Source organism: Sminthopsis crassicaudata, chromosome 2, assembly GCF_048593235.1.
Source record: "Sminthopsis crassicaudata isolate SCR6 chromosome 2, ASM4859323v1, whole genome shotgun sequence".
In the NCBI taxonomy this organism is placed as follows: Eukaryota; Metazoa; Chordata; class Mammalia; order Dasyuromorphia; family Dasyuridae; genus Sminthopsis; species Sminthopsis crassicaudata.
This window is the reverse complement of record NC_133618.1, coordinates 223,906,016-223,931,834: the sequence shown is the minus strand read 5'-3', so window position 1 is coordinate 223,931,834 and position 25,819 is coordinate 223,906,016. Positions and strand designations below refer to the sequence as shown.

General features: G+C 41.3%; 1 protein-coding gene across 1 annotated transcript in view; it reads left to right on the top strand.

The window, feature by feature from the left end:
• TOGARAM2 (TOG array regulator of axonemal microtubules 2) overlaps nt 1–25,819 on the top strand; it is an 87,083-nt gene that overhangs the window by 23,877 nt on the left and 37,387 nt on the right. Inside the window, exons 7-15 of the mRNA XM_074284747.1 lie at nt 1,310–1,509; nt 6,448–6,494; nt 10,347–10,528; nt 11,637–11,793; nt 12,120–12,278; nt 19,000–19,147; nt 19,729–19,834; nt 20,751–20,986; nt 22,606–22,764. Of these exons, the coding sequence (XP_074140848.1) occupies nt 1,310–1,509; nt 6,448–6,494; nt 10,347–10,528; nt 11,637–11,793; nt 12,120–12,278; nt 19,000–19,147; nt 19,729–19,834; nt 20,751–20,986; nt 22,606–22,764 (1,394 nt within the window). The remainder of the gene's footprint in view (nt 1–1,309; nt 1,510–6,447; nt 6,495–10,346; nt 10,529–11,636; nt 11,794–12,119; nt 12,279–18,999; nt 19,148–19,728; nt 19,835–20,750; nt 20,987–22,605; nt 22,765–25,819) is intronic.

Here is a 25,819-nt window from a genome sequence, read left to right as displayed (position 1 = left end):
AATGAGGGTTGCGTTGGGAATGAGGTAGATCATAGGAGCTGAGACTTTCGAGGCTATCAGGTCTAATCCCTCATTTTGCAGATGAGGAAACTGAGACCCAAAGAAATAAACTAGGGAACAGTGTGAAATGGGAGATTAGTATTCTGGGCCTGGGCTCAAGAAGGCCAGATTTTCATCCTCTCTCAGACACTTATTGTTTGTGAGAACTTGGGCAAATCACTTTACTTCCTTAGACCTCAATTTTCTCACCTCAGCCACCTCACAGAGTTGTGATGAGGAATAAATGGGATCATGTAGGTAATCAAACGAGATATCATGTGGAAAGCATGTAGCAAATCTTAAAGTACTATTTAAATGCTGCCTATGAAGGTGACATAGAAGAGGAGGAGAAGAACTAGGAAGGGAAAGAAGAGAAAGATGATGAAGATGATGTTAAGCATTTTATAAATTTATAAATTCCATATATTTATATATATATACATATTAGATATAAATATAAATATATTTACATAGATGTTATAGCATATACATATACTTATACATATTATATATATATAAGTATATAATATTTACATAGATACATATAAGCTGCTATTATTAGTAATAGGAAACTAATATTATAGTTTTGCTCAAGGTCATACAAAGTTCCTGAACACATAATTTCACAGGGCACAGGAGCATTGACTTCTCAGGTCTAAAATTCTAGGAAGAAAAAAGGAAGTTGGGGTTGACTTGGGAACTTTCTAAGTTGAAAAATATGGTTCCAAGATGGTCACAAAAAAAGTTGTCCAGAAAGTGATCCTCTCTCACTGGCCCCCGGAACAATGTTGGTTTTTGATAATTCTTTACCTAGAGCAGCCACTGGAAGGGGAAGGTGGGGTGGAATATTCCTTGGAACTAAGTCCTAAGTCCTAAGTTTCCTGTTCTCTATGGGATTTCTTCCCTGTCTAAATCTCCCTTTCATGCTTCATTGTAATGTGGGAGCAACTCTGGGTTCCCAAAGACTAAACCTGAGGCTAAACTCTGCCAGATCCTCCGAGGTTGGAAGTTTGAATGTAAGTGAAGACCTGTTCATCATTTGAGATTTCGCTTGAAGGGACTCATCACCACAGTGTTGACTGCTAGCTGATATATGGAGTTTTTTTCTTTTTCTTTATGGCCATATCAACTCAGAATGATTAAATATTAAGACTAGAGGAGTTGTGTTTTGTATTCATGGAGAGTCCCACACTGTCAAAACTGCAGATCTTTAAAAGTACTGAAATGAGAGGGAATAGTGAGACTTTAACTCTCCTAATGCTGTTTCTAGGTACAGATATCCCTTCAGTACCTGCACTGCAAGGATGAGAAGATGAGGCGATCTTTGGGAAGTGCCCTGATTCCTTCCATCCCAAAGCCGGGGCAGTCAGCAGAGACCAAGTCAGTAACATTGCCAGCTGTTGTTAGCAATCCTATTCCTCTACCTCCAGGCCAAGATGTCCTCACTTTCCAGGAGGTCCCTAGAATAAGGTAAGTCACATTGGGTGCTTCATTGGAATTTTAAAGATTCAGAGATTGTTAGAGTCAACAGGGACCATACCACCCTCTCCTGTTGGGTCTGCTTGGGCTCCCTGGGGTCAGGGATCCGTAGTTGAGTGCCTTGGATTATTGTTGATGATCTAGAGCAAGGATTTTTAACCTGATATCCCTAAATTTGTTTTTTAAAAATATGTTCATAACAATATTTCAATATATTTCCTTAACAATACTATATGTTTTATTTTATGCATTAAAAGACATTCTGAGAAGAGGTTCACAGGCTTTGCCAGACAACCAGTTAAAAAGCTCTGGTCTGGATGGTCTTTGCTTTATCATAAGTCTGTAAGACTTATGAGGTCTATTATATCCTGTTTGAGATCATTGGTGATTTTTCTCCTTGGCAAACTTAGCTCATTTTGGGTAGAACACCCTTCAGACATTGTCCTGAAGAAGTAGCAGGTCTTCCTTTAAGAGGAAGACCTCATTCTCCTTGACCTGTTTATAGCACATGATATCATCACTCTTTCCATGAAACTCTCTCCTCAATTTTTCTGCCTGCTGGACCTCTTCTTTCCTTTTTGGCAGCCACCTTTCTGTCTTCTTACAGGCATTTTCCCTTTTCCTTCTTTCTTTTCACATGGGCATTCTTCAAGGTTCTTTCTTGGTCTTAATTCTAACTCCATGCACTCAGTGATCTCATCTACCCTTTTGCTATCAATCATAACTTTTCTGTGGCTGACTTTCAAATCTACCTCTAACCTCAACCTCTCCCCAGCCCAGTCTACTCTCACATTTCAGATGCTTGATGCACATCTCTGTGAAGGTCTTCTGCAGATGTCCAGAACCAAGTCTGCCTTTATGCACTTTTTGCCTCCTGGTTTGCTTGCTTTCTGTTGTTGGAGCTGTCATTTCCCCAGCAGTAGAGGCAAAAAACCCTCACAGTCAATGGGGAATCTTTTTCTCTCCTCATTGCATGGCCCGTTAGTGCTATTGATTCTGATTACAGAATATCTATTGCCTTTTATTTTTCTCTCCATTCCCTTGTTTAAGCCTTCATTATGTCTGATCTTAGCTTTATTTTTTTAAAAATGGTATTTAGCTGTATCTAGTTGCTTTTGCTCTAATTTCTATTACACATGACACCTGGTTAATATTCCTAAATCACAGACAGCTCTGATCGTGTCATTCTTTTGTTCAAAATTCTTTAATAACGTGAGCTACTTTCCAAATAAAGTTTAAGCCCCTTATCCTGGCTCTTAAGGCCTTCCAGGCTTTGATTCATCTAGATTTATTTCCCACTATGTATAATCTGCCTGATAATAATCTATTTGATCAAAAAGAACTGTTACCTACAGCTTGTGCCTTCCCACCTCTGTGTTTCCTTATATGCCTTCATCCCTATGAAATGTCCTCCCCTCATATCTCTGCCTGTTGCATATAGTCCTGACCATTTAAAAATAGTTTGCCTTTGGACCCAAAAATGATTGTTGAAACTGAGTGAATAAACACTCTGAGGGATAGAGTAATGGAAAGCAGAGTAAAGGAATAAAGAAAGAGCCTCAGGGCTTGTCCACTTTCGGGAAGCAAAAGAAAGGAGGGATCTAGGAAAGGAGACAGGTGGAGGGGGACCCACTGGAGAAGTAAGAAAGAGTAATCAGATTTGCATTCAGTTGGAGTAGCATTATAAGGACCTGATCCCTGGCTTTGGGGTCAAATCCCACTTTGGGCAAGTCACAATCTCCATAGGCTTCAGATTCCTCATGAGGGCTTGGACTAGAAGCTTCTGAAATTTTTCTCATGCTAGAACTAGACTTCTTAGTTTATAATCTGTGGCCATGGTATCCTGCTACTGATTGCTGATAAACAGCAATTGTAGGAGTAAGGTAAGTGCTAAACTATGCTGGGATATCAGAGAGATTAAGGAAAGGATGAGCCTTTTACCTAGAGTCCAGGGTTGTGAATCACAGTATCTGGTGACAAGAGAAAGAGGCCGTCCACATTTTGGATCCCAAATGGATCTTCTTCAGTGCTGTGCCAGCACACAGGAAGAGCCGGTTGTCAGTGTGATTGCTGGTGCTTCAGATAATCACTGTTATTAGTTTGGAAGGGCCCATAGGAAAGCAACTGTGAAACTGGGGAGTTCCCCAGTTCTCTGTATTTACCCCACAAAAATTAGTGGTGCTGTGGCCCACTCTGGTGTGGGGATAGAGTCAGAGAATGCAAGGCTGCTGGGACTGATGCCAGGCTGAAGATGCCCCCCAAAATCTGGCAGTTCATAGAACTCCAAAAAGTCGGTCCAGGTACTGTTGAGGTCATGTTCACAGGCTCTGGAGGATCAGGTTGTCTTGTAGCTATCATAGAACAGGCATGGACCCCCAGATTGTTGTGTTCAGAATACTGTTGGAATTGGGGAGGTATGAGTTGCCAACCCTTCTCCCCATCCCCTGCATATTCCCACAATACCAGCTGGGATTAGTGGGAACCAGAAAGCTATCAGTGCAATTTGGGTCAACTTTTCCCTCGGCTGAATGGATCTTGAACTCAGATGTGGGCAGAATACACAAGTGGTTTTTAGAACTTTGGCAAGTAGTCCCAGAGAACCCAGGAAACCTCACCTCACTGCCATCAGTATATTTGTTTTTATTTTCCTGAACTGCTCTTACCTGGAGATATTTGAATTTTTTTAAATTAAATATATTATTTGTTTGAATAATCCACTGGGTTCTGAGTAATCTATTGTGCCAGATGCCGAACTGAGAGTGAGAAATTCATTTCTAAGGATCCCCTTGCATGAGAGTCTCTTTGGTTCAGACTAGATACTCCAGAGTCTGTGCAACTGAGATGAACAATGCCTCTGGAATTCCCTAATCTGACTGACCTTTAGACCCCATTTGTCCTGTGGCCTTCTGACAGGCACCAGGAGGATTTTTGCTGCCAGTGCCTTTCTCTACTCAAAAAGAGGAAGTTTATTCCAGAAAACCCATAACAATTTTATAAGAGTAAACTAGTAGCCCAGCCCTAACCACTGGACTAGAAGAAGGGAGAGGTTTTAGAAGTTCTCCCCACTTACAGATTAGGAAACTGAGAAGAGAGACAGTTTGCTTTTATGGCTAGTAAATATCCAAAGTGGGATGCAAACTCAGCTTTTTATTATTCCTATTTGAATACCTTACCCAATATATTATGACTCCCATTCATGCATCTCCACTACAACAGGGCCCCAGTGGCTGACTTCTTCATGGTTGTGAAAGGAGCCCCTCTGAGGTGAGCTTCCGTGGGCATTTTGGTCAGCATAAGGTTGATTCAGGAAACTTGGATGATCTCTGAGGAAAGAACACTGTAGGGGTAGGGAGATCACCCTCAACTCCATCTTGGTTTTTAGGGGAATCCTTCCGCTTTAGCTTCTATTCCCTGGATGTCAAATCCTTTATTTTTTACCAAGCCCAAACTATGGCCGTCAGGAACCCTGGGTGTGGAAACAAGATTTGATTTTTTCCATTTGGCTTCAGAGGGTAGAGCCAGGAGCAATGCAGTGAAAGTTTGCAAAGAAGCAAACTTGGACTTGATGTTAGAAACAACTTGATCTACCTCAAAGTGGAATGGGCTGTCTTGGGAGGTGGCGGGCTGTCCCTCCTTAGAGGTATTCAAGAAAAGGTGGGTTGATCACTTCTCTGCCATGTTGTATCAAGGATTCTTTTTTGGTCATAGATTAGGCTAGATAGTCACTGGCCCCCTTCTAATATGAGCTTTCTTCTCATATCAGAAAGTAAAGGGGGGTATGGTAGGGGAAAGGAATGTCACTTAATGGTAATAACTTAGCATATATTCAGTGTGCTTTTTGGCTCCAAAATACACTTGGCTCTCACAACATTTCCGGAAGGTAAGTAGTGAAAAGTGATCCCCATTTCACAGATGAGGAAACTGAGGCTTAGAAATATTAAATGATTTATTTGCCAGAGGTCACATGGGTGGTAAGTAGGTAGCATTGTCTTATTTGATCTTTGCAACCTTGTAGAAAGTCTGCTCATATGTTGCATATTGTCATATAGATGGCAAAAATGAAACTCAGAGCTGATTCCAAGCTCAGGATTCTTTTTACTATAACAAATTAGTTGCCTCTCTTTTAAAAGTTGTATGTAGTTAATTCATACTGCAGGCATTTATGAAGTACTTACTGTGTACTAGGCATCAGACTAGGTGTTGAATTCTATCATGTGGCTACTCCTGTGCTTGCTAAACTACTTTCCTACTGACCTATACCTTCTGCTAAACTCTTTTTAAATTTAAATTTTATTATTTTTTCCAATTTGTTACAAACATCTATTTTTTTCCTTTATACTCTCTTCTTCTTCCCCACACTGAATGACATTATTTTTAAAAGTACAAGTAAACTTTTATAACAAATATGCTCAATTAAGTAAAGCAGATTCTTTCATTGGCTTTGTTCAAAAGCTCATGTTTCATTCTGCATTTTGAATCCATCCCTCTCTGTCAGGAATTATTATCCTGCTTCCTCTGGAGCTATAATTGATCACTGCATTGATTAGAATTCTAAAGCCTTTCAAGGTTTTAACTCTTCCTTTAATAGAACTACTTCCTCTAGCTAGATTTTATTTCCCCCCTTCCCAGTCCTTCCCTGAATCTTTATAGAGGCTATCTTCACCAATGAGGACCATCTCTGGTCATCTTGGTTCATATCTGGCCACTGGACTCAGATGGCTCTGGAGGAGACAGTGAGGCAGGTGACCTTGCCCAGCCTCCCTCACTTAAATCTAATTGATTTGCAAGTTATAGCATCACCTCCCCTGATGTCATGGTCCTATCCCAGAACTAAGGAAAAACAACATCTTCACACCTAGAAGAGACATTTCTGCCTTGCTATCTCTTTATATGGCTTTTAAAAGGTTTTTCTTTCCAATTTCTTTTAAGATTGGCACAGGAGAATAATTCCCAGGAGAAGACCCCCAAGTCTATGGGTATGTATACCTTCCTCTGCTTATTTGCTGTCCTGCATTCTTGGCTATAGTGCTTTAAGAAAGACAGTAGGAGTGGGAGGTGGGGAAAATCGCACTTTCCAATTAAATCCTTACTAGAAAGCCAGCATCATATGTTGGCAAGAACAGTGAAGGAAGCCTAGCTGGGAGAAACAATTCTGCTACAGTCTCACTTTTGGCAAGTCACAAGCTTCTGAGCCTCAGTTTTCCTCAACTGTCAAATGAGGGATGTGAACTAGGTATTGTCTCAGGTCCATTACCATTATGACATTCTATAGAGAGAGAAATCCTAAGACCCCAAAGCTTAATGAGCTCCCTGGATGATTAAAGGTCAAGAGAATGAAATCAATCCTAGGAAGGAAGTTTGATGAAAGGATTTGAGTAGGAAATCGAGGAGAAATTCAGATTTGAAATGCTGATTTGGGTCACCTAGAAAGGGCAGGAGAAGAAGATGAATAGATGCCAGATCTGATCTAATTGGTTGGAAGGAGTGGAGAAGTGAAGCCCACAGGGACTGGCTTGCAGGAGGGGTCGGAATGCATGTAGCCAGAGCTGTCCAAGTCAGAACAGGTCTTAGGAGTGAGTTTTGGCAGGGTCGAAATGATACTTAGGGTGTTCCTGGAGGGAGGGGAGAGGGAGGGACTTTGAGAAGCAGTTATTTTGCTGATTGTAATTATCCGGGACAGCTTCTGGAACTTAGCCTTCCTGATTATATAAATACATATATATGGGTCTGGTCCCTCTTTCTTTGATCATCTCTTCAGGAATCAAGTCTAGTAGTAGTTGCTGGGTCAGAGGATAAGCACTGTTTAGTAACTTTTGGGGCACTATTCCAAATTGTTTTTCAGAATAGCTGGGCTAGTTCCCAGCTCCATTAACAGTGTATTCAAGTACTTGTTTCCCTCAGTTCTCCCAATGTTTGTCTTTTTTTTGGGGGGGGGGGGGGAGGCGAGAAGAGTGCTGGCACTTTTGCCAATCTGATGTGTGGAACTTCAGATTTATTTTATTACTGATTTGAAGCATTTCATATGGCTGTCCATAGCTTGGATTTCTTTCTTTGAAAATTTCTTGCTCATTGTAGCCCCCTGAATTACGCAGGCGTGGCTGTTGGCCAGGGAGTGCCCGATTTCAGCACAGAAAGTTCTAAGCCTGGGGAAAACTTGTCTGACATGCTTAGCTTTTGCAGCAGCCTGGCTCCCCACCCATCTCTCCTTAGGTGTCAGCTCCCTCTGTGTGGAAGCCTAGCGTTCTGCAGTGGTTCACAGGTGCCACTCAGCATCCCCAGTGGTTTACGCTGAGAGAGTAAAGTAAACTTTCATGGTTTATGTCATACATTGTCTTCACAACCTTATGGAGGAGATAACTTGGGTATTATTAATATTTGAAATATTTTATTGTCATCAATATATTTTTCTTTTATATTCCCTTCTTTCCAAAGTAGTCATGCTACCCTCCCCCTTCACCACCATTTCTTATAACAAAGATTACAAAGAAAGAGGGAAAAAAACTGTACAACAAAAGCAACCATCATATCAGCAGTGGTTGATAGTACATGAGGTATTCCAATTTGTAGTCCTTCACTTCTGCAATGAAAAAACAGAAGTGTTTTCTCAACTCCTAGATAAGCTTGGACACTTTAATTGCGCTATAATTCAGTTTTCAGGTTTTGTGGTTATTTCAGTTTACATTGAAGACATTTTAGTTCAAGTATTATTATCTCCATTTTATAATTTAGAGGTGAAATAATAATAATAATAATAAAAATAATAGAAACAATATGCATTTAAATGGCATTTTAGAGTATGCAAAATGTTATATCTCACTTGAGCTCCACAAAAACCCCATTAGATAGGTGCTGTTATTATTTACATTTTCTATATGAGGTTCTTTGGATAGAGCTCTAGAAAACCTGAGTTCAAAGTTCGTCTTAGCAATGTCACCCTGTACAAATTCCTTAATCTCCCACTTTCCTTAATTGTAATATGGGGATAATAACAGTACCTACCTTGCAAAGTTATTGTGATGTTAGTTGTCACACAGCCAGGAAGTGTTAAGTGTCTGAGACCAGATTTGAACTTGGGTCGTCCTGACTTCAGGGATGTTGCTGTATCCACTGCGCCACCTAGCTGCCCCAGTTAAGTCACTTCCTCTGAAACTTCCCTTTCTTTATCTGTAAAATGAAAGGGATCAGCTTGATGATCTTTAAAATTCCTTCCAGCTCTAACATCCTACTCTGGGTGACTCTGAAGTACCTGTTAGAGATATTCCCAATACTGGTTTTCCCTTGCCTTTGGTTGAAACTTTCTTGAGGGCAGAGTCTGTGTAGTACAGTGCCTGCAGATGCTTACTAAATGTCTGTTAAACTCCTTCCTTCCCTCCTCCCTCCCTCCCTCCCTCCCTCCCTCCCTCATTCTCTTCCTTCCTTCCTTCCTTCCTTCCTTCCTTCCTTCCTTCCTTCCTTCCTTCCTTCCTTCCTTCCTTCCTTCCTTCCTTCCTTCCTTCCTTCCTTCCTTCCTTCCTTCCTTCCTTCCTTCCTTCCTTCCCTCCCTCCTTCCTTCCTTCTCTCCTTCCTTCCTTCCTTCCTTCCTTCCTTCCTTCCTTCCTTCCTTCCTTCCTTCCTTCCTTCCTTCCTTCCTTCCTTCCTTCCTTCCTTCCCTCCTTCCTTCCTTCTCTCCTTCCTTCCTTCCTTCCCTCCTTCCTTCCTTCTCTCCTTCCTTCCTTCCTTCCCTCCTTCCTTCCTTCCTTCCTTCCTTCCTTCCTTCCTTCCTTCCTTCCTTCCCTCCTTCCTTCCCTCCTTCCTTCCTTCTCTCCTTCCTTCCTTCCTTCCCTCCTTCCTTCCTTCCTTCCTTCCTTCCTTCCTTCCTTCCTTCCTTCCTTCCTTCCTTCCTTCCCTCCTTCCTTCCCTCCCTCCCTCCCTCCCTCCCTCCCTCCCTCCTTCCTTCCTTCCTTCCCTCCTTCCTTCCTTCCTTCCTTCCTTCCTTCCTTCCCTCCTTCCTTCCTTCCTTCCTTCCTTCCTTCCTTCCTTCCCTCCTTCCTTCCTTCTTTCCTTCCTTCCTTCCTTCCTTCCTTCCTTCCTTCCTTCCTTCCTTCCTTCCCTCCTTCCTTCCTTCCTTCCTTCCTTCCTTCCTTCCTTCCTTCCTTCCTTCCCTCCCTCCCTCCCTCCCTCCTTCCCTCCCTCCTTCCTTCCTTCCTTCCCTCCTTCCTTCCTTCCTTCCTTCCTTCCTTCCTTCCTTCCTTCCTTCCTTCCTTCCTTCCTTCCTTCCTTCCTTCCTTCCTTCCTTCCTCCCTCCCTCCCTCCTTCCTTCCTTCCTTCCTTCCTTCCTTCCCTCCCTCCCTCCCTCCCTCCCTCCCTCCCTCCCTCCTTCCTTCCTTCCTTCCTTCCTTCCCTCCTTCCTTCCCTCCCTCCCTCCCTCCCTCCCTCCCTCCCTCCCTCCCTCCCTCCCTCCCTTCCTTCCTTCCTTCCTTCCTTCCTTCCTTCCTTCCTTCCTTCCTTCCTTCCTTCCTTCCTTCCTTCCTTCCTTCCTTCCTTCCCTTCCTTCCCTTTCTTTCCCTTTCCTTCCTTTTCCTTCTGTCATACACAACAAGGTAATTAAATCCTTATAATTTTCCTGACCTAGCACGTAGATTTGTTTCTCAGATGGCTTATTTTGTGCTCTGTTTTAATGGTCTTTAAGATTTGGTTTACTTTCTATCTCAGTCTATCAGAAGTGTTTGACAGAAGCAATAAGTATTGGGAGCTTTAGTGACCATAGTAATGCCAGTCCATGGCCCAGAGAGTTAGTTTCAGGACACGCGTGCCAAGTGTCTTATTACCAAATGTGCTTACCTCTTCAGAGGCAAGGTCTGTGGTCCCTCCTGTCCAAATCAGGTCAGCTGGTGGCACAAAGTCTGCTGTCCATTCCTCTCAGACTGCATCTCCATTGATGACGCCTTCCCTCAGCCATGCTAACAAAGATGAACGGACTGGGACCCAACAATTGCTGAAAGAGATGGACCGGCCACAAAGCAACTCCAGGGTAGGTATAAGGACCATGGAGATGGCAGCCATCATGGAGGAGGACAAATTGGCTCAGCTGCTGACTCTCAGTCCTGATGGTGGTGATGGCGTGTTTGTGTGTGTGTGTGTGTGTGTGTGTGTGTGTGAAAGTAATTATGAGTCTAAGCAGGAGAAAGGGGACCTGTGTAGCCTGTTGATGCCCCACTTACCTCTGTGATTTGAACCTTCTTGGAGGAAGACACTGGGCAAGAACTAAATCTCTGCTGGGAATGGAAAATAAGAGATGGAAAAAGGGACAAAAAGGAAAGAGAAGGAACAGGTGTGGAAGATATATACATTTACATACATATCTATATTTATATAGATATGAGATGTGGAGGAAGTTAGGTAGAAGGAACTGTAGAATTCAAAGAGGAGAAAGGATAGCAAATCAGGGCAGATGAGCCTAAATAAAGTACAACCAGGTAATTTGAGCAACTGCCTGGTTATCAAAGAATTTCACCTCTTGGCACAGCCATAATAGCCGATTGTTATGTGATACTGAAAATCTTGCAAGGTGCTTTACCGACTATCTTATTTGGTGCTCAAAATAACCCTATGTGAAAGGCACAGTTATTAATCCCATTTTAGAGATGAGGAAATCCATCCTAAGAGAGATCATGTGACTCATTCAAATCAAATATCCAGTAAGGACCAGAGATATTTTCTGATCTCAAGTCTAGCTACTGTGCTGAGGTCTGGATGAAACAAGAAAGGATGGGAACCTTTTTTTTTTTTTTCCTGATCGAGCCTACCTCTTCCTTTAATTCTAATAAATCAAAATGAATAGATAAAAAGTATAATTTTGAACTGAGTATAACCTAAGCCTCTTTTAGTCTGCTCTGTTCAGCTCTGGGTTCAAATCCAACTGAGTTCCAGACAAGCTCAGATTAGATATTAGTGGAAAACAAAGTGGGAAAAAAACCTATCAGGAGCAGGAAAAAAAAAAATGTGTCCTGGGAGGGCCTGGAATAATTGAGCACTTTTTTCTTTGTAAACCAGTAGAGTTCTAGGAGCAAAAGAATTACCAGTAGGGTGCTTGATAAAATCTTTGGGGTATAATTCAAGTTTGTATTGTACATGTACAGATTCAAGTGACCATTGCCAAGTCAGCCCAGGAGAAGATGCGTCTGAAACAAATGAAAGAAATGGAGTTATTCCGGCGGGGCAGGGAAGGAGAGGCGAGGCAGCGAGAGAGAGACTTTCTGTCCCAGAATTTGAGCTCCAGAAGCATGATGAAAGAAGGTAAAGGGAAAAAAAAAAAGAAGGTAAAGGGGTATTTGGATGGGTGGGTCTCTTGGAAACCTGGAACAGAGAAAGTTGAGGACCTTTAGAATGAGGACACCCAGAAGTGAACTGTCCTCTGAAGATCAAGCTGAGAGGATGTATTGTCTCTTGGGAGATCCCCGAGAGAATGCTAGGTGACGTTGCCATGTATTTCATTTGGCTTGGCCTTTTGCTGCGCCCATCTCTAAGACATTGGGCAGAGACCTATGGTGGTCACTCAGCCTAAGTTACCTAATTCATGCTACCTGAGTTTTCTTTCTTTTTTTTTTTTCTGTTCCTCACAGGGCTCATTCCCCTTCATGGATCGCCTTCTGCTTCTGCCAAGTTGGGAAGCCCATGCAGAACCAGCCTTGGAATTATTTTGAAGAAACGAGCTAACCGTTCCTCACTGCCCAGTATCCCTGTCTCCAGCCAAGGACCCCGCTTTACCCGCCATGCCTCAGGTGAGGTTCAGCCCGGTTTTTCCAGGAGTATGGGCACTGTAAGGTGTTCCATTAGGACCCCATCCTTGGTTTTCTCACTATTATACTGTCATCCTTTGGTCTGTGGCAAAGATGTTCTTGGCTTCTTTACTCCCCCTTCACCAAAGCAGTGAAGGATGAGAAGTGGACAGTGAAGGGTTAGCAAGCATGGTGAACTGGGACAGGAGTTAGCTGTGTGCATAGAGTGGTCGGAGCCCAGTTGACGTTGTGTGACATAATTTGTGGTGTATTCAATCAGAATGGTTGCATGATTTTCTCCACTTTTTTTTCAATAATGTGTAGAAATGAAACTGTGGATGGTGGGAGTGATCCAAGGCTAAGACTCAATAGGTTGCAATTGGTGAAATGATAAGGAAACAAGCAAGTCAAAGAGGAGAAGAGTTTAGAATTGAATTGGTTCACCAAGGAATAAGATGGGAGAAAGAGAAGAGAGTGGCTAGTGTAGGAAAAAATTGAAGAGTCAAAGGACTAGATATCACAATGCTGTTAAAGAGCAGGATTTGAAAGGAAGAGGGAGAAGTGAAAAATAAGTGGATTATGGTCAGATAAAGGGATTTCTGAATCTTGAACATAGAAGCAGTACATTTATGAATGATTGCATGAGTGAGGGTATAACCATCTTTGTGTGTGGCTGAGGTGAAGGAGTAGATATAGGCATTGAATAGGTTGAGAAATTCAGTGTTAGGGTGATTGAGGAAGAGTCATTGAGCATGTTTAAGTTCTCCAGGAGTTGGAGAGAAGAGTTGTCAGTCATAGTTTGAACTCATTGATGAGGAAAGGGAAGTGAGTTGGAGGTTAGTAGACAATAACTACCAGGATCTTAACGGGGTGGTAGATATAGATAGCAAGGACCTCAAAGGCAGAGAGGTTATTGAGTGATAAAGAAAGGGAGAGAATCTGGAAGTGTCTGTGGAAAGCAAGGGATATTCCAACTTCCTTACCTTGACCAGTGAACCAAAATTTCAGTAAAATCTAATAGATGAAAAGATTTAGGATGAAGGGATGTTTGCTGCCTATGGAACAAACATACCAGGGGACACAATGAAAGGGGTAGGTGATGTGTGGCTGGAATTTTGGGATGGTAAGCCTGAGGAGGATGGGAATAAAGAATAGATTGGTAGGGCTTAGATGATGATCTACTGGGGTTCCAAATCACTAGCTTCTGTGGGATATGATGACAGTGAGAATGTTCATTATTGCAAAGAAAATTCCACTTCTCTTCCTTCCCAAAATCATATTCCTACATATAGAGTTGGAAAGGATCTCAGGCTATCTAGTCCACCCTCTCTTCTTTTTAGGTGAGAAAACAAAGGCCTGTAGATGTGAATGACTTGCCCAAGATTTGAATTTGGAGCCTTCTAGCTCCAAGTCCGGCACTTTACCCAATACACCATACTATCTTTCAAGAGAGAAGCTTCCATTCATTAAGGGGAAACATGCTCATTGAAAATTAACTATAAAATATATTCAAAATAATATCAGAGTGGGGTGATATTAGCCACTCAGAACATTAGAATAGATTTTTGTAGGATATGGCCCTTGACTTGAGTTCTGAAGGAAGTGAAAGATCCAGTAAGGGAAATGTGAGAAGGGAGTATATTCTAGGTGTGGAGAACAGTCTGGAAAAAGACAAAGAGACAGAAGATTGAATATCTTGTATGGGAAATAGCCAGTTGGTCGATTTGGTTAGAAAGAAGAGAGCATAAAGAAGAGTAAAATAATGTAATATGCTCAGAAAGATAGGTTAGAGCCAGGTTTTAAAGGGGGGCTTTAAAAACCAAACAGAGGAATTTGTATTTTATACAAAGGCAAGAGGGAACCATTGAAGCTTCTTGAGCAGGGGAGTAACATGGTCAGACTTACTAGTGCTTTAGGAATATTAATTTGGTAGTTGTGTAGAGGATGGATTGAATAGAGACTGGAGACAGCTGGAATAATTAGGAAGCTGTTGCAAGAGAAGATTGAGTATGACTGATGTTGTGAACCTGGGTGACTGGAATGCAGAAGAAAGATGAGGAGGAGGGGAGGGTTTGGGTGGAAATATGACATTCTGTTTTGTTTTGGAAGTGTGGAGTTGGATGAGATCGTAGGACATCTAGCCGGAGTTGATGTATAGTCTCTTGAGGTGCAAGATGGGAACTTAGGAAAAAGACAGGCTGGATGTACAGATCTGACTTTATCATTTTTGTCAGTGGGGCTCATTCATTTCTTCCATTATGCTTAAAACCCCGAAATTTTCTTTGACTCTTTCCTTTTTCTTATCTCTCTCATATCTGATAGTTTCTAACTCCTATGGATTCTATGCCTATAACATCTCATGTATTCATCCCCTTTCCTTTAATCCCTCTAGGCACTTGAGGGACAGCTAGGTAGTATGGTAGATAGAGCATTGGGTCTGTAGTCAAGAAGACTCATCTTCCTGGATTCAAATCTCACCTTAGACACTTTCCAGCTTTGTGATTTTGAACTTTTAACCTGTTTGCCTCAGTTTCTTCATCTGTAATATGAGCTGGAGAAGGAAATGGCAAACTACTCTGCCTACATTTCTTACATCAGTCCCCTTCTCTTTAATCCTGCTGCTCTGAGTTGATTACAGGCCTTCAATACTGTCTGCCTGGGTTGATGAAATCCCCTTTTTACACATCTTTCTTTCCTTGTCAGTCCATTTTTCCTACCCTGGCCAGGCTAATTTTCTGTTGCATCTGGTCATGTTACAGTTCTTCACTCAAATATGCTTTCTTATTGTTTACCAAATGTACATTTTTTTATTTGACATTCAAGAGCTATCCCTTGACACTGTTCTTTCTTCCCAGCCTTCTGTCTTTTTACTACCCACTCCATGTTTTGGCCAAACTGCCCTACCCTTTGGCCCCTGAACATATTCTAGGATTTCCTGTCTCAAGACCTTTATAAATATTATTCCCATTACTTGAGAAAATCTTCTTTGCCCAACACATTCTTGCCCATGATTTAAAGCCTACCACAATCTCCAATTCCTCTCTGAAATCTGATTCCCTTGCTTAAAAATGATTTCCCCTTTCAGATTCCACTTAGGACTTTGTTTGATACCTCTCTATCTCATTGTGTATGTATATATATATAGTTGTTTTTATATGTGTCTCATCCTCCCTCCACCCCCACTAGACTGTAAGCCCTGTGAGGGCAGGGACTATATGTCATCTAAACTCCTCAATTGCTCAGCATAAAGAAAGTACCTAATAAATTCTTGTTGAATTAACTTATATCATAGAAAGGATAAAAACTATATATATGCAGATACATTTAATACATATCCAAATATAAGAGAGAAGCAATATGGTGTAGTGGGTTGACTACTTGACTGTGATTCAAAAAGACCTGGATTCAAATCTAGCCTCTAACACTTAAAAGCTCTGACAATATGGGAAAGTTACTTAACTTCTGTTTACAAGAGACACAGGTGGGAGCCCCATTTGTTTAGGGAGTTGCTTCACTTAACAAAATCACAGATCCAAGACATATTGTTGTAAAAGAATTTCAGTGGCTCCTATTATGTCTGGGATCCAATACAAACGACTCTGGCATTTTAGGCTCTTTAATAAACTGTTTCCAACCTGCCTTTCTTGGCTTGATTCAATGGTCTGGTACTCTATCTCCTTTCTCCAGGCTTTTGCACTGACTAACTGCTTCCCATGATTTGAATTTTTTCTTTATCTCCATTTCTTAGAATTCCTTGATTCCTTTAAAACTCAGTTCAGGCATTACTTTTTACATGAAACCTTCCTTGATCTTCCCATAGCTGCTAGTGTCTTCCTATACCCAGCTTAACCTGCATTTATTTTGTACATATTGTAATTTATTTTATATTGTGTCTCTCCAGATAGAATGTAAGCTTTTTGAGGGCTGGGACTGCTCACTTTTGTCTCTGTGTTACCAACACTTAGCACATTGCCTACTACATGATGTTCATTCATTCAGTAGTGTCTGCTCTTCGAGACCCCATGGACCATAGCATAGCCCTTTTCTCATCCTCTGTCTCTTAAAGAAGTCTGTCCAACTTTACGTTTGTTGTTTCCATGATATTATCTATTCTCTGCCATTCCCTTTTTCCTTTTACCTATGATTTTTCCCAATATCAGGGTCTTTTCCAATAAGTCCCATCTTCTCATTATGTGACCAAAGTATTTAAGCTTCAGCTTCAGTATTCAGTTTTTGAACAGCCTGAATTAATTTATTTACATGCTGACTGATTTGATCTTCTTGCTGTCCAATGGATTCTCAAAAGTTTTCCTTAGTACCACAATTTAAAAGCATCATTTCTATGGTGCTTAGTTTTCCTTAGAGTTCAACTCTCACAGTCATACACTACTGCTGGGAAAGAACACAAGTTTGACTGTACAAATTTTTGTCAGCAAGGTGATGTCTCTGCTTTTTAACAGGCTGTTTAGATTTACCAGAGCCTTTCTTCCAAGGAGGAAGTACCTTTCAATTTCATGACTGAAGTACCAGTCTGCAGTGATCTTTGAGCCTAAGAATATAAAATCCGGCACTTCTTCCATTTCTTCTCCCACTATTTGCCAGGAAGTAATGGGACCAGTTACTAAGATCTTTTTTTTTTCAGCTTTTATACTCTCCTCTTTTGCTCTCATCAAGAGGTTTCTTAATTCTTTTTACTTTCTGCCATCAGAATGGTACCATCTGAGATTGAGATTGTTGCTTTTTCTCCCAGCAACCTTAATTCTAGCCTGCTGTGGAGCAGCTCATTAATAAATGGTATCTGATTTGTTTAGTAAGGACTACTTGTATTCAAACAACTCAAGTGACCTTTATCCTGTATTTGGGCTGTTCTTTTTGTTAGGAGACCAGGTGAAAGATGAGACAACATTTTGAGTGCTGTGCACTTTAGAAAATGCATTAGAGGAGGTAGAGTGTGAATGTTGGTAGCCCATCCTGATGGTGTTTTCTGTAAATGTGAGTGGTTGTGATGGGATAGTTGGTGGTAGTGACAATTATTACTACAGCTACTGACTCCGGAATAAATGAAACAAAGGGAAGCTTATTTATAGAAACTTTAATGAAATCTTATCAGACATTTTTATCTTATCCATACCTGTCAAGCGATTATGAATGTATTTTATATATTGTTTTGCTACTTAAGAAACACTCAATTCTTGTGGGAGCTTTAAGATCTTCTGCTTCGTTGTGCTTATATTTGTCTTTTTTTTCTCCCTGAGGCAATTGGGGTTAAGTGACTTGCCCAGGGTCACACAGCCAGGAAGTATTAAGAGTCTGAGGCTAGATTTGAACTCAGGTCCTCCTGACTTCAGGACTGGTGCTCTATCCACTGCGCCACTGAGCTGCCCCTGCTTATATTTTTCAAATCAAGCTGTCTTCATGTGGGCTCTAATCTTACTGGATCTTGATGATGGAGAAAATGCTGGGAAATGTTTTGGTTAGACCTGAGTTCACTTGGCTTTGGATGCTGTCGGGACCAACTAGTACTTTGTTCAAATGTCCTTTTTTGCCTTTACATTTCTAAGCTATAAAATGAGAAGGCTGCATTAAATGACCCCTAAGATATTTTGATAGGCTGTGATTTTGAGAGTTATTACCCCAGGTGGCAGAGTTGTAGGAGATTTAGTACACTTGTCCCACTGCTAACATTTTGATTTAAAGGAGTTCACAGACATCATCTAATTAATCCTCATGCTATATAGTAAAGTACAGATGGACTGGGACGATCTCTGTCTTATCTAGAAGAGAAACAGAAACACAGGCTAATCCAACAATTCTGTCTCTTAGGGATTCTGATTTTATCAGTGAGAAAATGAATATCAGCTCTGATGGCTATTCATCCAAGAGCCTCTGCTTGTCCAGCATCCAACCATAGAAAATGAAGAGTTGATTGTAAATACAAAGAATGACTTGGTCTGTTATATGACTAAGGCAGCCTATCACAAGCCAGCATTTTTTTGTGTAATAATGGACATTCTCCTTAAGTTAGGGCTCCTGAGGATGGAGGGCACCCAATCAGATAAACAGCTGAATCACTTCCCTCCCCTGGTCCAACGGGAGATTTGTACACACTGAAAGCTTTACCTATACCTGTCATCGAAGTTCCTCTCCGCTCCATGTTAGGTATGCCTATTTATTGTGTGTCTTTGGGGAAGTGCTGTGGGTGAGATGCAGACAACTGTGAGCTTCATGAGAAGAAACTTGTGGAAGTGAAGTTTAGTTCTGTTATTGTCTTACCTAGTGGTGTCAAACTCAATAGAAATAGATCCTAGCCAGCTGCATATTGACTTAGGAAACCACAAAATAATATTATTTATGGTTTTTTTTGTATTTTTATTTATTTTGTTAAATATTTCCCAATTACATTTTAATCTTGTGCAGGCCACACTTGGTAGCAAGCAACCTTACGGCCTCAAGTTTGTCATTTCTCTCTGGTCTTGCTCACCAAACTGGTCTCTATGTAACTCCTATTTATTGCTTTTTCCTTCCTTCCTTCCTTCCTTCCTTCCTTCCTTCCTTCCTTCCTTCCTTCCTTCCTTCCTTCCTTCCTTCCTTCCTTCCTTCCTTCCTTCCTTCCTTCCTTCCTTCCTTCCTTCCTTCCTTCCTTCCTTCCTTCCTTCCTTCCTTCCTTCCTTCCTTCCTTCCTTCCTTCCTTCTCATCCATATTCCCTCTCTTTTTTTTCCCTAGCCAATTCCCTGCCTGCAGTGTTCACAGTGGGTACTCCAGAATGGGAGGAAGAAGAAATGATAAACAACAACTCCAAAGAGCTGAGGCCCCTCTCAAATCCAGAACTAGTCCTGATAAATGCCCTCCAATGGCTTGAGAGCAATGATTGGTGAGGACCCACCCTGCCTTCCTTCTCATGTGTTTGCCCTCTCATGTCACCTGCCCCCGTATATACAGTGACTGCTGAATAGCTCCAGCATTCAAGGGTATTCAATCCTGTACCACCTCATGGGGATTGGTTTCAATTAGGGCATTGCAGTGTACTTGTTCATTAATGAAGAGTGGGGGGAAGAATTGAGAAACTTGACCTTATTTACTAGAAGTCTTTCTTTTAAGTTTTCAAGTTTTAAATCTTTTAAATTTAGTTTGCAAATGTGAAAATAAACAAAATTGCAGTAAAGTGAATTGTTTCATAAGGGGTTTTTGCCCAGAAAATATAATCTGATTTTTATATTGATATTGAGTTGTTTGATACAAAGAAGAAACTTCAACTCTGAGGCCATGAATGCTACCTTTTGGGGAAGAACATGTTGTCTGTGTGACTTGGGCAGCCTTGGGGATGAGGCAGCACTGGGGGCACCATCAAGGTGGTGCTGTTCAGGTGCTCCGGGTCCCTTTGGGTCTTTGGTGGAGTTAATGATTCTCCTATCTTCCTGTGTGACCTGGATGTTTGGGGCTTTTGCTTCTTAGGCAGATGAAAGAGAAAGGGCTGGTGAGCATCAGACGCTTGGCGACCTGTCACTCTGAAGTCCTTGCAGAGAGACTACATGATGTTTCCTTGGCAGTTTTGGGGGAGGTGAGGAAGCTTGTGCTCACTGAGCAACTTAACAAGTGGTATTTTTTTAATCATCTTTCTTTCTTCCTTCTCAACCCTCTACTCACCCTGGCTATAGATGTCCAATATATATTAAATATCTGCTATAGTCTAGGATGATAGTGAAACTGATTCCTTCTGCAGATTTTCTCACATTGATTCCCCTTTTCTGCCCATCCACACAGCCATCAGATCAAGGTTTATGCATACTTAGTAGATGCTTGGTAGACATTATAGGATGACTGTTGTTGAATAATCTCACACTCAAATTATGGCAAAAGCTTCCCAGGCAATTCCTTTTCCACAATACATCATGTGACCCTGACCAAGGCCCCTTCATCATTCTCAGCTCTCTCAGGAGACTTTAATATGCAGGGTCCATTATTATAATACCAGGATCTTGAAATATGTAATTCAGCCTAGTAAGCAGTGTTTATTAAGCACCTACTATGTGCCATGTGCAAATGGGTCCTAGGGATAAAAAGACAAACATGAAATAGCCCCTGTCCTCAATGAGATTACATTCAAAAGTTCCTTAATGTGTTAAGTCATAGAGTATAGAGGCAATGTGGAGTGTTGGAAAAAAATCCTGGATTTGGGAATCAAAAGGCTTGGATTTGAAATCTGCCTCTCTTTGTTCTCCATGTCTGGAATGTCCTCCAGTCCTCAGTGTCTGTCTTATTTACCCCATTTTCTTGGGTTTAGTTTTTTATACCCTCCCTCTCTCCATTCAACTTTTCTGGCCTTAACATCATACGAAAAGTGATAGACTCCTGAGTGTGACCCAGAGGAGTGAGGGTGGGGGGTTGATTGCCATCTTTCATTGGGAATTTTATAGTTCTTCCTGCCATTCTATCATCCCTTCTGAGGGATTTTCTTCTTTCTCTCTCCTCCAAAGGTTCCCAACCTCCGTTCCAAGGTGTGCCGCCTGGCCATCAGCACACTGGGAGACCTCTTCCGTACCATGAAGAAGAACATGGACCCAGAAGTTGAGGAGATTGCCCGATGTTTGCTGCAAAAGATGGGGGATACTAATGAATTTATCCACAGAGCTGCTGACCGGTCTCTGGGAGCCATGGTAGAAAATGTGACTCCTTCTAAATCCCTGGCTGCTCTCACAACAGGGGGTGTACAGTATGTATTTGACTGTCATCTGGGGATGGGAGGAGAGAAAATGGATCTAGAGAGCTGAGGACTCAGGAAGAATGAAACCCAGGGCTTAGAGGAATGAGGAGACAGAAGGAAAGGGGGACAATAGGTGAGAAGGATATGGAAATTGGAGATTGGAGGGGATGGGATAGAATAGAAAGAAAGGATCATTTTTAGAAGGGAAGGCTTAGGGAAGAGAATGAAAACAAGAAAATGGAAGGAGCTATGGAAGAAAGATGATAAAATATAATAAATAAATAAAATATAATCTTAGGGTTTGCATGACTTGTGAGGGCAGCCAGCTTTCTTTGGGCAGGAAGACTTCTCCCCCATTTCCCCTCCTGCCTGTTCTTCCCCTAGTTACCTGTGTGATAGGGATGCTGAGAGATTAGGGGGTTTAGGTTTTCTGGATGAAATACATGCATGTATCACCAAGCCCTTGGGCAGGAAGGAGAGAAGGCACCTTGTTATGTTACTGAAGCAGGCTGGTGGGGGCACCTGCGGATTCCAGTAATAGGCACCAAAGGGAGACAAACCTGAAGAGGCTTGTTCTTGTGGAGAATCTCCTCTTCCTCTCCCTGAGGAGGACGTGTTTCTTTCTGATGAAATCTGGGCCAGTGAGAAGTAAAATCAAACAAATTTTGATGCATCCTCAGCTGCACATTCTGTTCTTCCTACTGTTTGGACCCACCTCTTGTGTAGCTTTTCTTCAACCAGATTTGTTTCCTCTTTTTAAGTAGTACAAAAACTTCTAATCCATTTTCAATTGTGGAGGTAATCCTTTAGACTTGTGAGAATCATGCTTTAGGAGGCTGCACCCAAATCTGTAGATCTGGGATCTTGCATTTTTCTGCTGATCTCGTGATCTTGTCTAAGACCTGCAGGGGTGTGCTTGTATCAGCTTGCGAGTCTCTCTTCACTATCCACCCACAGATTGGTGACTTTATCCAACTAGATTGGGCATCTTGCAGTAAGTGTGAGATCTAGGGTCCTGTTTCAGATTGCTGCAGACTGGTGACCTTGTGTCAACCTGTAGATTAATTATCACTATTTTTCCACTTTCGGAGAGATTGATCACACTGGTGGTGTGCTCCTTCCCTTTGCAAGGAGGAATCAAGGTCAGGTTTTCAGAGCAGCCATTGGAGAGAAAGGTACTGGTGCTAGGTGATAAATGGGCATAGGACACAGAAGTAGTGTATTGGGCTTAGGAGCCCTGAAGGAGGGAGGGAGGGAGGGAGGGAGGGAGGAGAGAGAGAGAGAGAGAGAGAGAGAGAGAGAGAGAGAGAGAGAGAGAGAGAGACAGACAGAGAGAGAGAGAGAGAGAGAGAGAGAGAGAGAGAGAGAGAGAGAGAGAGAGAGAGAGAGAGAGTGAGAGTTTTTTTGGGGGGTGATTTTTAGCATCCCCAGCCTATTGATCAGGAATGGACAGTTCTTTTTCTATCCATATTCTAGGCTCCTTGGGGACCCCTGTATCTCCCCAGAGTTTAGGTCACTGACATGAAATGCCTTTGAATCTAGGTCCCAATGATTCCTAGTCCTCTCTCCCGAGATCTGGGTGTCCCACCCTGGGCTGATACTCCTGGTAATGCTGTGCTTTCTTTCAGTCACAGAAACCCACTAATCCGAAAATGCGCTGCTGAGCACCTGTGCAATGTCATAGAGCAGATTGGGGCCGATAAACTACTGTCAGGGTCAAGGGAAAGCACTGACATGCTGATCCGAACAATGGTGAAGCTTGCCCAGGACTCCAACAAAGATACAAGGTATTTTGTAAAAATGAAGCTCTCCCCAGACTCTGATGAAGGAATGAGAGACAGCATGATGCAGGAAAAAGATCCCTGGCTTTGTAGTTAAGAAGTCTTGAGTTCCGATCCTGACTGTGACTTCCAATTTCTGTGTTTCTTAAACAAGTCATTTCCATCACTTGGATCTTCTCATCTGTAAAAAGGGGGCTTTGGGGCAATAGTGATCCTGTCTCTAATTTATGACCACATGAACAGAATGAACAGAAGGAAGCCGAGAGGATAGCTAATTTATCCTATAGAATTGTTAAAATGATATATTAAACATAATAACCAATGAACCTTGTCACGAGAAGGGAACAGAGGAAGGGCAGAAAGCGGCATTGGCCCAGATAAGATGCCAGTGTGCCTATGGCAAGCTTGGTATCTTCCCGTCCCCCTTCCCTATATACCTGCAAGTAAATGTCAACATATTGGGGAACCTGGTTGCACAAATATATACACATTTTATAACAGAAGTTAGCATTGACTCTGAGGTTTAAAAAAAAAAACTCAGGTTTTTCCCCTTGCAATTCTATAGTCTAAGTATCGTTATTCTTGGTAGAGCTTAGCGAAGGGAGATATCATTTATATATTTCGATTCAAAGATCAAGACTAGAAGGGACCTCATAGGTCATCTAATCCAAAGCTGCTTAAATTGTGGGTTGTAACCCCATATAGGGTCTTGTAACCGATTGTGGGGGTCATGAAATAATTTATTATTAGTAAATGTTTGATTTGTATACCTATATTATATGCCTTTATTTTCAGGGTTTCATCAAAATTTCTCAGGCAAAAAGGAGGTTTGCCAGTGGAAAAAGTTTAAGAAGCCCTGATCTAGTCAGACTCCTCCCCATTTTATAGATGAGAAATCTGAGGCTCAGGACACACAGGGAGCAAATGGGCATGACTCCAGATTGGAGCCAGGTCCTCTGACTTTTAGGATAATATTTATTTCGCACAGCTGATTATATTAAAAAGTGTTTCATGTTACCCCCTAGTCAGCTACCTAATGCGAATGTTGCTCCCCAGGTCCAGCTCTGGGCAAGAGAGATACCAGTTCTTCATATTTTTTTAAATGAACTTTTTCATTACAAGTATTTCCAAATAATTTCCCTTATCTCCTACACAGTAAGTCTTCCCTTGCAACAGATTTTTTTTTAAAAGAAAAAAAAATAGTTCAACAGAACCCACCTACCAACCGTGTCCAATTGTACATTTAGTGTTCCACGCCTGGTCCCCCACTTTTCTCATATTCTCGAAGGCTAGTCTTTGTTATTAAAAAGTGAACTAGGTATTCAGTCCCAGGGAACATGAGCTTTTTAAAAAAATTATTTTTAATACACATTGCTTTATGAATCATGTTGGGAGAGAAAAATCAGAACAAAAAGGAAAAATCATGGAAGAGAAAAAAATCCTCAGAAAAAAGTGAACATAGCATATGTTGATTTATATTCAATCTGCATAGTTCTTTTTCTGGATGCAGATGGCATTTTTCTGTTTAAAGTCTATTGGAATTGGCTTAGATCACTGAACCAGTCTTTCATAATTGATCATCTCACATTCTTGCCATTATTGGTTACAATGTATTCCTGGTTCTGCCTGTTTAGCTCAGCATCAATTCATGCAAATCTTTCCAGACCTTTCTAAAATCAGCTTGTTCATCATTTTTATAGAACAATAATATTCCATTATTTTCATGTACCACAGATTATTCAGCCATTCACCCAACTGATGGGCATCTACTCATTTTCCAATCCTTCGCTACCACAAAAAGGGCTGCTACAAACATTTTTGCACATGTGGGTCTTCTTCCCTCCTTTATGATTTCTTGGGATGCAGACCCACTAGTGGCCCTGATGGGTCAAAGGGTGTGCATGGCTTTACAGTTCTTTAGACTTAGTTCCAGATTGTTTTCCAGAATGGTTGAATCATTTCACAAATCCACCCACAATGCATCAGTGTCCCAGTTTTCTCATATCTCCTCCAACATTTGTCATTATCTTTTCCTGTCATCTTAGACAATCAGAGAGGTGTGTAGTACCTCAGAGTTGTTTTAGTTTGCATTTCTCTAATCATTAGTGATTTAAAGCGTTTTTTTCATGTGACTATAGATGGCTTTAATTCCATCATCTGAAAATTGTCTGTTCATATCATTTGACCATTTATCAGCCTGAGGTTTTTTTTTTTTTTTGGTAGTCTTTCCACAGAGGGGATGAGATTGTTTTTTTTTTTTTGCTCCATATATTCTGGCTCATTTGCTTTCCCTGTTGACCAATGGCAGATTTTTTTGATTGTCAAATCTGGGTTATAGAACCAGGAAAACTTCCAGAGAACTTTAGTGGTCTTGTTAGCACCTTTCACTAATCAAAGGAATATTAGTTTTATGCTTCTATATTTGCCTCTGTCTGGACATTAATGGGATCTATCTATTATTTCCTTTAAAAAGCATGATCTTCATTAGAACAAAGAGGAAAGAAAAGAACAGTAGGGTTGTCTGATAGTGATGTTCCAAGTTTTAGACTTATAGGCTACTGGGGGAAAATTATTTTTCATGTTATAGAAGACCCTAGAAGCCTACACTGTTAGGGTTAGAAGGGTTTGTACTTAGAGATATGTTTATGGGAACTAAATCAGAACATGTTTGAAGAGAACAATGTGGATTTTTTTTGTATGTAACTCCAACTTGTTCTTTTCTGTGTTACCATGGAAACTTAGGAAATGGAGAGTGTCTGTATGCAAGTAAGTAAACATTTTTACCCAGAGTTCCCAGGCATCTGTGGTTGTGTTAGCATCATGAAGTTCAATGTCGTGGACACTTGGAAACTTTGAGTAAAAATATCTACTTGCTAATAAACAGTCTCTTCTCATGTCTGTCCTAAGTTTCTGTGACAATGTTCTGAGAAAAAAAGTGAGTGGAGGTCACATTCATTTTTTAAAAATTGAAGTAATTTTCTAAGGGTGCACACGTGGAAAATGTACACTTTCTTTAGAGTCTTTTGGTATTTTTGACATAAGAGGTCAAATGTCATGGCTC